The following is an 11,406-nucleotide window of genomic DNA, read 5'->3' as shown; positions in this document are numbered from 1 at the left end:
AGTGGGCGGGGCCGGCGCGGGCGGGGCGGGGCCGGCGCGGGCGGGGCGGGGCGGGGCGGGGCCGGGCCGGGCCGGGCGGCCGCGTGGAGGGCGGGGCGCGCTGCTCCCGAGGTGGCTCCGGCCTCCGGGCGCCCGCGCCGGGCTCGCACCCCTTCCCTGCCGCCCGGCGCCTCGGCTGCACCCGGTTGCCCCAGGCTCGGGGCTTAGTGAGCAGGTAACGGGGGGAGCCCTTGAGGGCTTGGGAGGAGGTGGAGAGGGCGCGGGGAGGAGGCGGCGGAGGTCCGGGCTGGCGAGCCCCTCCAGCGGTTCTGGATTGAGGGGCGTCGGGGGATGGCTTTACCTTTCCTTCTCCTGTAATGTCTTCAAAGTCTTAGAAAACCGTCCTTTCCCCTTCCCGGGACTGCTTGCAGCGAGTTACCTAGAAGGGGATTTAGGCTCCCTCACTGATGCTAGATTTTTTTTTTTTTTTCCCCAATCTGGTGGCTCTGGGATCGTGGCTCAGGCACGAGTCCCTGCCGCAGACTTGCTGCCTGAGGACACACCACCCGGTACGTTGCCTTAACTCATGGCACTTTGCCCTGTATCGTGGGGACAGGATTTGTTCATAACATTTTTCTGATCTTCCAAAAAAAAAAAAAATGAGATTAATGAGATTCTGTATTCCTACCCCCTAGCCTCCATTTTTTTTTCTTTTTCTTTTTTTTTTTTTTTTTTTTTTTTTTGGTTAGTTTGTTCACTCTTGAAAGAGAGCAAAGGAAGTTGTTAGAGAGGCTCAACTAAGTAAAGGTGGAGGCAGTCGCACCTCGTGAGACCAGGAAACGTGCATAATGTCTGGGCGTGGCCCAGCCAGCCTCAGAAATCACCCCCACTCTGAACACCAAATCCCTGTCCCCAACCAGCTACCTTCAGCTACTGAAACACCGAGTTAGGCTTCAAAATTTCCCTTGAGAAGTTGACTAACCTCCCTCCTCAGCCAGGAAAAAAAATTATAAAGATACCCATGAGATAGCATCATACAAAATAATTAGGAAAACCCTTATTGTGGCAGCTACTAATAAGCCTTCATAGGAGAGATGTACTGTCTTCCCTTACACTCCTAAAGATGCAGCTTTTCTGAATATTTTCCTAATCTAGTTAGAATCTCTGCAGTCACTCTGTGCAGGGCTATCCTTACATGCAAAGTCCTGAACTAGATGATGTGTGAGAATAGAACTGGGTGGGGGCAAAAAAAAAAAAAAAAAAAAGTTGTGATTTGGATTCTCAAGAATTTGAGGGAAGATAATATCTATGTGCAAATATTTGCAATGTAAAGCAATATGGGATCTATGCCACAGAGGAAGTAAAAACTAGATGCTATAAGGATACAAACGGAAAGGATTGTTGAAGAGTGGTATTTGAGCAGGACTTAAAACCCACCTCCATGTTGGGTGGAGAAAATGGTCACAGAAAAGTATCGTTTGCACAGCATCTTAAATGATGCTGGCACTTGCTCAGGTGGATATGAGAGGAAGGCATTCCAGACAGAAGGAATGCTACATGCAAGAGCTGATGTAGCAGAGTTGAGAGTGTGTAGAGTATGGTGTGCAGGGGGCCAGAGGCAGAAATTCAGACTCAGAGCTTTGTTAGTTAAGGAGAATGACACATCAAGGTTCATGTTCTAGAAAGATGATTGAAGAGTAGATTGAAAGGGGGAGTCTGACCATGGGAATATATTTGTTCTGTGTTAGAGATCCAGGTGAGAGCTGATAAAGGCCTGAACAAAAGCAGGTGAAGGAAGGACAGGCAACATGTAAGAGAGATACAGCCAATAGTTCTTCTATTGATGAGGGGATTGAGGAGGTCAGTGTGACTATCGGATTCTGATTGGGGCAATTGAGGTGTCATTCATCAGGAAAGATACTGTGACCTGGCTTTCATTGCCTTCCCGCAGCTTCCATACCTACTTACATCTGCTTGTACATTTATTCACCTAGCTAATATCTGCAAGGGACAGTGTGAGATGTGGAAGACAATACATTTAGGCCACAGCATAAGTCATAAAATGTTAGTGCTATGAGGAATTTTAGGGATTAGCTCAGGCTCTGCCACAAGGTTGTCTTTGTAGTTGATTAGAATAGGCTTTGCATTTCAGCTCTTGGATGCTTGAACTACACCCATCACACTATCTCAGAACAGTTCCGAATAGGAATTTTCAGGAGACATTCCAAAATGGAAGATGATGCTTCTGACTTTGCACTTTTAAATTCAGTCAATTTTGCTGCTACTAATTGGCTTCTTTGTAAATATTAAAGTCATCTGTGGGATTAAAAAAGTCTTCAACTAGCCTGAACCTGTGTTTCAGGTAGTATAATACAGATGAATGAACAAGGGAAAGGTACCTGAGGCTTTAACCCAGTTCTGGCTTTGTTAGGAATTACCTGTGTGTCTTTAGGCAGTCAGCTAGCCTCTCAGGGCTTCACTTTCCTCTTTTATAAACTGTAAAGTATAATCTGAAGCAGTGATTCTTAATTTGGGCTACATGTTATAATCTCTGGGAATGCTTTAAAAAGTCCTAATGCAAAAAAAAAAAAAAAAAAAAAAGTCCTATTGCCTAAAGCCTATCTCTAGAAATTGTGATTTTGTTATTTTTTGTTCTGGGGTGAAGCCTGAGTTTTGTTGTGTTTTCATTTTGTTTTTAAATTCTGATGATTCCAGTGTACATCCAGGTCTCCAACTTTATAGTTCTGGAAGTTTAAGAACAACAACAGTAATAATAGTAGGCTGACTGATTTGGGTAGATTTGCTCATGAAATCATATGACAGACAAAAAAAGAAAGAGCTTAACATTAATTGTAGAGCTGTTGCTATGTAGAGAGCACTATGCTAGACAGTGGGGAAATATAAAATCTCCACTGTTAATACAGCCAAAGAAATAAGCAAACAAAACATAAGTGAAGCTCATTCCCTTTAGGAAAGGCCCATTTCCCAAAAGAGGTACTGTCTCTGTTTCTTCCAGAATTAAAGAGGAGCAGGGTGTAACACCTCAATTTTTAAAAATCCATTTATTGTAACAGGAGGACCTTTATAAGAGCACAGTGGGATGAAATGACTGTTGTGGATTTTGAGGGGCTTAAACTGGATCTTAAGGTGAAAGGGGATACAGTCTGGAAGGGAGACAGAGGGAGCAGATTGCAGTGGAGAGAATGGTAAACAAGACATGATGATAGAAGGAGTCAGGAGGATAGGTGCAGCCATCTTAAAAGGGCCCTGAATTCTTGGGTAGGGAGTTTGGATTTAATTCTGTAGCCAAGAGGGAAGATGAGAAGAGTAGCATCATCAGAACCATGCCTTAAGACTAATAATGTGGAAGAATGAATTAAAATAAATAAAAGAACAAGGGATACCACAAAACTTGCAGTCAGTCAAAAGGGAGGTAGAAGGGTTTACCCTGGAGTATGGTAGAGGAAATGAAATTGCAGGGACGCTTGGAAGGAAGAATTAGCTGTTAGATTTGATAGGAGGGGTGGAACAGAGTGAGGAATCAATACTGATGCACTTCTTCATATCATCAAGTGTTGGTGACTGGGAAAGAACATACCGCAGGTAGGCATATAGGGACGTAATACCTAAAAGGCGAGCTAGTTGGTGTATGCAGAAGGTGATCTCAGTATCTTAAGTTTAAAGAACTTTCAAAATATTCTTTTGATAGTGAGAACATGGACTGAAATTCAAGATAAAGGTCAGTGCTGGAGATAATAGTATGGGACAGGTCATCAAACCCTGAGTGTGGATGTGTTTTTTGAAGACCAAAAAGAGCAGAAGACCAAAGATTGGATCTCAAGGAAATCCATACTTAGGAGCTTTAAGCAGAGAAGTAGACCAAAAAGAAAGTCAGTGGGGTAGAAAAACCTGGAGGGTTTTTGTTTGTTTGTTTTTCTGAGGTCTTTTTTTGTTTTTTGTTTTTTAAGTAGGCTCCACACCCAGCATGGAACCCATCGCTGGGCTTGAACTCACAACCCTGAGATCAAGAACTAATTTAAGATCAAGAGTTGGATGCTTAGCTGTCTGGGCCACCTAGCTGTCCCAAAACCTGGAGTTTTAATAAAGCCTAGGAAAGAGGGACTGACAAAAGGGAGGAGGCAGCAGTGAGCCCTGTGCTTTGGAAGTCTAAGAGCATGACAAAAGGCCAGTGTATTTGACCGGTGGAGACCAGTGGGGATCACTGGGGCCTTTGCATTTCAGCATCTTTGTGAATGTAGTTCCCATCACAAGTAAGGTAAAAGCCAAACCCCTACACAGCTCACGCAGGGCCCCACAAGATCTGGCCTTGCCCCACCTCTCCTTGCCCCTCATCCTCACTGGTGACATGGGTTTTTTGTTCCTCAGACACCCCTAGCATGTGACTTCTTCCTCTGCACCTGCTCTTCCTTCTCTCTGTAGCCATCTCTGTCTCAACCCTCCCTCCTGTGGCTCACAGGCCTCTTCCAGCATGCTACTCAGATTTATCCTCCACACAAAGCCCTTCCTTGTGTGAAAAGCCACACCATATCCCTTTGTTATTCTCTATCCCCTTACCATGATTTCTTTTTTATTCAGGGCTGTACTGATGATTTTCTAGGGCTGCTATCACATTTTACCACAAACTGGGTGGCTTAAAACAACAGATGCTTATTCCCTCGCAGTTCTGGAGGCCCGAAGTCTGGAATCCTGGCGAAACCAAGGTGTCGGTAGGGTTCATTCTTTCTGGAGGCTCAGAGGGAAGATTTGCGCTGTCTCTCCTAGCTCGTATATGCCCTGGCACTGTTGGGCGTACCTGACTTGCAGCTGCAGCCGTGTAGTCTCTGCCTTCATCTTCACATGGTGCTTTCCCTGTGTGTGTGTGTCTCTCTGCCCGCATTTCCCTCTCAGAAGGACACCTGTCATGGATCCGTCTGAGGATCAACTATGACCTCATCTTAATGTGATTCCACCTGCAAAGACTTAATTTTTTTATTTTTTAAAGATTTTATTTATTCATGAGAGACACAGAAAGAGGCAGACACAGGCAGAGGGACAAGCAGGCTCCCCACAAGGAGCCCGATGTGAGACTCGATCCCGGATCCCGGGGTCACCCCGTGAGCCAAAGGCAGACGCTCAACCGCTGAGCCACTCAGGCATCCCAAAGACTTTATTTCTGGGTAAGAAAGGTCACATTCTCAGGTACTGGGGTTTAGGAGTTCCAGCATATTTTTTTTTTGATGGGGGGGGACACAACTCAATCTACAACAAGAATATGTACTATTATGTTACACACTTATTTATGTGTTTGTGTTCTTTCAGGCACTGAAATATAAGCCCTTAGGACAGGGACACAGTTTTATTCGATGCTTTCTGGGTCCTGCCAGAGTGCCTGGAATGCTCAATATTGGTTGAATCAATGCCTCAGTGAAATTAGTCTCTCTGAAATAGACGAAGATTTGGATAACGAGGAAATAGGGAAAGTTGGTTAAAAAAAGCCCTTCATTCAAGAAGCTTAGGAGGTTGAAAAAAGAACAAGGCAGTGGTTGACTCAAAGGATTCCAAAGATTGAGGCTTAGGGCTCACCTGTGAGCCACTTTCCCTATGAGACAGTTACTAGAGTCTAAGAAATACCTCTCAGCTCTGCAAGAGAAGAAAAGGAATTTGTTAGCTTTTCTAGGTCCAGGAGAACTGACTTATAATAGTCAGACTAAAAAGAGATGAATCTGAGGCCAGAGTGCCATGTAATCATTAATGGGTGGCTCAAGAGCTAGGATTGACTTTCCTGCCAAGGGCAGTATATTCACTAATGATACCAATTTATGCACCCAAAGGTGCTTGATAAATATGGAAGTTTAGAGGCAGCAGAGTTCGATATTTCTCCAGGGATATTCTATCAAGTGATGGTAGCTGATGTACTCTCTTTTTGGGATGAGTTTTCCCAACTGTTTGTGAGAGCCACCTCCAAAGATTCTGGTGTAGACTTGAATACTTGGAGATGACTTGAGATTCGGTGTATTTAACAAGTTCTCCAGGTAATTCTCATGATCAGGCATTTTGGGAAATGTTACCTGGAATTGTTCTTAATCCTTAGTTAGTGGCAAATCCCAGCTTAGAATTAAGCCCAGTGGTCTCAACCGTGCCTACTGGGCTCCCACAATTCATTTCTTAGAATGAAGGTGTGTCTTTCTGCTCAGCAGTTGTCATACTTGGGAAATCTGCTTTCTGTGGGCTTAGTATATGCTTGAGTGACTCAGCAAATGAAACGCAGCCTTTTGATTATTCTCCCTCTCTTTTATTGGGGACAGATGGAAGGAGCTTGATTACTAAAATAAGTCCCTTTCCAATACAACTTGTGCTTCATTTGTAACTCAATAGTGAGTGACGGGAATTGAATCCTGATAGAATTCCAGTTAGTAGATATAGAAAGAATGAATTTATAATCTGTAATGGAATAACGAATCTGGACCCTGATCACAAATGACTGCTAAAATCATTAGGTACAAACTGTTGGGGAAGTTTATACTAGATGAAACGGATTGACAGTACCCGAAACCACTGACCAGAGACCATCACTGAGAGAGACATTTTGCGTGCATCCTAATGTGATGCAGTAGGAAGAACAGAGCATCTCTTTCAAGTGTTGTTTCAAAATAACTAACTCAAATTTGAGCAAGCCTCTGGTCCACCTATTAAGAAAATACAGGGAATAGATGAATGTATTAAACCACATTTCATGTATTCAGTTGTTCAGATTCAGAAATAAGAGAATGTACAGCCTTGCTACTTCCAAACTGTGGACTGCAACCAGCGACATCGATAGCTCCAGAGAGCTTGTTAGAAATGCAGATTCTCGGCCAGATGAATGAGAATCTGCATTTTAACGAGATTCTTGGATCATTCTTAATGTGCCTTAAATTTGGAGAAGCATTGTACTGGAAATGACCTCATGCTTTCAACAGACAATGGAAAGGAAAGAGAAAGAAGGGAACTGTTAAGTGATATGGGAGGATATATTACTGCTTTGTTGGGCCTGCAGGACTGAATGATGCCCAGTATTGTCAATGGGAAAAGAGATTTAGGGGATGTATTCTAATCATCACTACAGTCAAATGAAGGCTTGTAGTGGAAGAGCCTTGGTATGGGGATCCCTGTTAATATGCTGCTGACTTGGTTCTCACACTAGAGTATAATCGTGTTTCAGACGATTCAGAAATTCAGTGCAGAACTTGAGTATGTGACATCTCTATTGTCCCCAAAGTTTGAAGAGTACAGGCTTGTCTTACCTTTAATCTATTTCAGATGTTTTTCTCTGAACTGCAGAAGTTTTGGTTTTGCCTGAACAAACTTCAGAGCCTCTTGAGCCTGTTCCCATTTCTAAAAGGACATTGGATTGGATCTCAAGGAGTCTGTCCAACACTCAATTTCTAGGATAAATAAATCATTTAAAAATCTCAAGTGTATATGACTAAGATAGTGTATGTGACTAAGGATAGTCATCAAATTGAATGAAAAACCAAGGCAGACTGTCTTCATCAGCCAGACCTTTCCTTGTCCACACTTTTCACATATGTCTAAGATCTTGATGCCAAATTACGGGGGGGAGGGTGGGGGGTGGGGGGGTGGAGAGAATTGCATCAGCTGGCTGTGCGGTGGTCCAGGCAGCACCTCCAAGGAGACCCTTTGAGCTGTTGACCCAGGGCGTAAGATGACGTAGTTGAGCCCATCCTCGTTTTACCTGCCAGGCATGACTAGATTGGTCTACCATATGTTTATTTCTTTACAAGTTTTACTTTCCAGAAGTATTTTAAATTGGCCATGCTACTTAAGGAGCAGAGTTTTATATTTTGCTTTAAAATGTTGGTTTCCTTTTTTATATGATGTCTTTCAGAATTTGCCCACTTTTCTGGTATAACTAATTCAGATGGCTGGGAATAAAGGACGTGGACGTGCAGCTTATACCTTTAATATTGAGGCAGTTGGATTTGGCAGAGGTGAAAAGTTACCTGATGTAGTATTGAAACCACCCCCACTATTTCCCGTAAGTACATTGGAAAGTGGACTTTTCAGGATTTGTTTTTTCGTGTTTCAAAGAAAATTACAATTCTATATAGGACTGAATATAGGATATCATTGTAATATTTAAATCTAAGAAAGTAAAAGAGAGTGTGATTGGCTGCTGCAGTTCTTCTGAACCTCTTCTAATTTTAACACTGCTTTCTTAAAACGCAGAAAAAACTGTGTACACCTTTTCACAAATCTACTCAGTACTATGTGAACTAAGAAAGAATTCTTTTTTTCAATTCCTGCATCTTCTATTGCTATTTTTGATGTATTCCAACATCAAAATAATATTTCTGAAAGTCAGGCTAGGTTTTACAATGATCCCCAATGGACCTTACTCTACCAGACTTTCACTTAATGATTTTCTTCTCATCTTGTATCTATAGAATTTGATTTTGCTCCCTAGAATACCATTTGGTCTTTTATTCCCTACTCAACCTTTTTTTTTTTTTTCTTCTTTCTCTATTTTTAAAAAGTCATTGTGAATTTTGTTGTTTCTCACAATCTAAGTGTTCCTACTGCATTTAGTGTTGCTTTTAAATTTAATAAGTATGCTGTAAACTTAATTGATGTAATGTTTAATCTAATGCTTTCACTTTGCATTTAGTTTAAAACATAAGCTTACACTTCCAGGTATGTATATGCTTCAGTATAAAAGAATGAAAAACATCATAAATAACCAGATATCTCTCAATCCAAGAAGATTTCCCCTATTTCTTTTTTTTTTTTTTGGAAGTTCAGAGGCAGTTTTCTCGGCCAGATGAATGAGAATCTGCATTTTAACGAGATTCTTGGATCATTCTTAATGTGCCTTAAATTTGGAGAAGCATTGTACTGGAAATGACCTCATGCTTTCAACAGACAATGGAAAGGAAAGAGAAAAAAGGGAACTGTTAAGGGATATGGAAGGATATATTACTACTTTGTTGGGCCTGGGCTGAAGGCGGCGCTAAACCGCTGAGCCACCCGGGCTGCCCAACTTTCCCCTATTTCAAAAGGGAAAAATCCCTTGTCAAAAGATATATGTAAGCTGGGACGCCTGGGTGGCTCAGCAGTTGAATGTCTGCCTTCAGCTCAGGTCATGATCCTAGAGTCCTGGGATTGAGTCCCACTACAGGCTCCCCACCAGGGAGCCTGCTTCTCCCTCTGCCTGTGTCTCTGCCTCTCTCTCTCTGTGTCTGTCAAGAATAAGTAATAAAAAAAAGATTTATGTAAGTATAGGACCCTGAACAAATGTATCTAGGGATGTAGGTATCATATATAGGGAGTGTCTATTTTTTGCTCTTGATATTTGCCTTTTTGATATTTAGTATAGCCTGAAACAATAATAAACATCTCATGTATAGGCGTACTGTCACTTTATACATTGATTTATTTTATTTTTTTTTAAGATTTTATTTATTAAAATTTATAATTTTAGGCGTCCCTACATTGATTTCTATTAAAATAAGCTATTCTCATATGTGAGGTTACTTCTAAACACTGGTAATATTAATACTTATTGTTGTTTTATACTTGGAATTAAATTGAATTCCTTGCTGCTGGCAAACTGGCTCTGTTTGATATGGCCTTGTTGATGTCTCTCTAACTTTTCCTATTGCAGTCCTTCTCTCTCCCTAGCCATCTTGGTCTCTGTGTTCTCTCAGACGTTTTCCTCTGCTAGTTTTCCTGGCTGGAACCATCTATTTTCAAGTCTTTCTCTGATGGCTTCCTAATTTTATCCAGAGCTCTGCACAAGGTGACTTCTTGAGAGGTCATGTGTGCTTACCTTGTCTAGATTAGCTACCTTCAACCTTCATGTACTCAGTTGGTCACTCTTTCTTCTACCCAGCTTCATTGTTTTCATGCCACTTATCACTACCTGAAACTGTGTATTTCCTCACTATTTCCTTATATCTTGTGTTTTTCTTCCCTAGAATGTAAGTTCCATAAGGGTAAGAAGTATCTCTTATTGTCTAACCATGTTTGGCTTATAGTAAGCACTTAATAAATAGTTGTAGAATTTTGAAAATGTACCCTATATTTAGCTCTGGTACTAGAAATGTCTTTTTTTTTTTTTTTGAGAAATGTCTTTACTGAGACACCTGGGTGGCTCAGTGGTTGAGCGTCTGCCTTTGGCTCAGGTCATGATTCTGGGATTCTGGGATCAAGTCTCATATCGGGCTCCCCACAGGGAGTCTGCTTCTCCCTCTGCCTATGTCTCTGCCTCTCTCTGTGTGTCTCTCATGAATAAATAAATAAAAATCTTTATTAAAAAAAAAAGTCTTTACTACATACCCTGAGGCCCCACTTTTTAATAAATATATATTTTTAAAATATATGTGCATATACATATATGTGCATGTTTGTAATTCTTTAAAATTGAAGGCTTAGAGGGGCACCTGAGTGGCTTGGTCACTTGGGCATGTGACTCTTGATTTCAGCTCAGGTCATGATCTCAGGGTCATGGGATCAAGCACCATTGTTCTCTCTTCTTCTCCCTCTGCCCCTTGCCTGCTTGTACATGCTCTCTCTCTCTCTCTTTCTCTACTGTCTTAAAAAAAAAAAATGAAGATGTAGATTCAGCCCTGCTTTGTCATTTACATGTCATATGAGCTTATAGATTGTTTGCTTCACAATTTATTTATGGTTGAAGAGAAAATATTGATGATACTTTAAATGGGATCATGGATGTTGAATATTGAGGACATCCTGGTTAGCATAACCACTTGCTAAGTAATAGCTGCTACTTTTAATCTTTTTTTTTTTTTTTTTTAACTACTACTCCTATCAATACCACAGCTACTAATTGAGGTTAATAGGAAACTAAAGCAGTAGCTCTCATTTGGGTGGCTTAACTTCTAAAGTGTGTAATCACGGTCAACAGACGGTATAACAAAATAATTGGTGTGGTCAGTAGGAAAATTAAACAGCTTTCCTACCTCTAAAATCAGAGCAAAGTAGGAAATAAGCTAAAAGGTTAAAAAGAATACAAAAGCTCAACATCTTTTCAGTTGATTGTAAAACTTAGTGCCTGTAAAATGTAGTTTTTCAATAAAACTAACATTTTCCTGTTTATAGACAAAAAGGGATATTTAAAAAATTTATTTTAAAAAATTATCTCTTAAAAAGGATACAGATTATAAACCAGTGCCACTGAAAGCAGGAGAGGGTGAAGATTACATGCTGGCCTTGAAACAGGAGTTGAGAGAAACTATGAAAAGAATGCCTTATTATATAGAAACACCCGAAGAAAAACAAGGTGGGTATTGGACTCTTTGATTATATAGTTGAATGTATACAGATGAAACAATGTTTCATGGTCATTTAATGCTGATTGATTGATAGATTTACTTCAATCAGAAATTATCCACCACCTTGAAAAAG

At 41.1% G+C, this 11,406-nt stretch overlaps 1 protein-coding gene across 6 annotated transcripts in view; it reads left to right on the top strand.

Moving 5' to 3' along the window:
• The window catches only part of POLR3G (RNA polymerase III subunit G), a 104,150-nt gene that overhangs the window by 61,089 nt on the left and 31,655 nt on the right, over positions 1 to 11,406 (top strand). For 3 of the 6 annotated variants that reach the window (XM_077865332.1, XM_077865326.1, XM_077865292.1), the window contains exons 1-3: positions 76 to 214; positions 7,868 to 8,017; positions 11,152 to 11,281. In XM_077865332.1, the coding sequence (XP_077721458.1) occupies positions 7,901 to 8,017; positions 11,152 to 11,281 (247 nt within the window). In that variant the 5' untranslated portion in view covers positions 76 to 214; positions 7,868 to 7,900. Of the gene's footprint in view, positions 1 to 75; positions 215 to 502; positions 549 to 4,981; positions 5,157 to 7,867; positions 8,018 to 11,151; positions 11,282 to 11,406 lie in introns of those variants that run through there. The other 3 variants (XM_077865317.1, XM_077865300.1, XM_077865306.1) reach the window with 3 other exon arrangements.

Source organism: Canis aureus, chromosome 2 (assembly GCF_053574225.1).
Source record: "Canis aureus isolate CA01 chromosome 2, VMU_Caureus_v.1.0, whole genome shotgun sequence".
Taxonomy (NCBI): Eukaryota; Metazoa; Chordata; class Mammalia; order Carnivora; family Canidae; genus Canis; species Canis aureus.
This window is presented reverse-complemented; position numbering and strand designations above follow the sequence as displayed.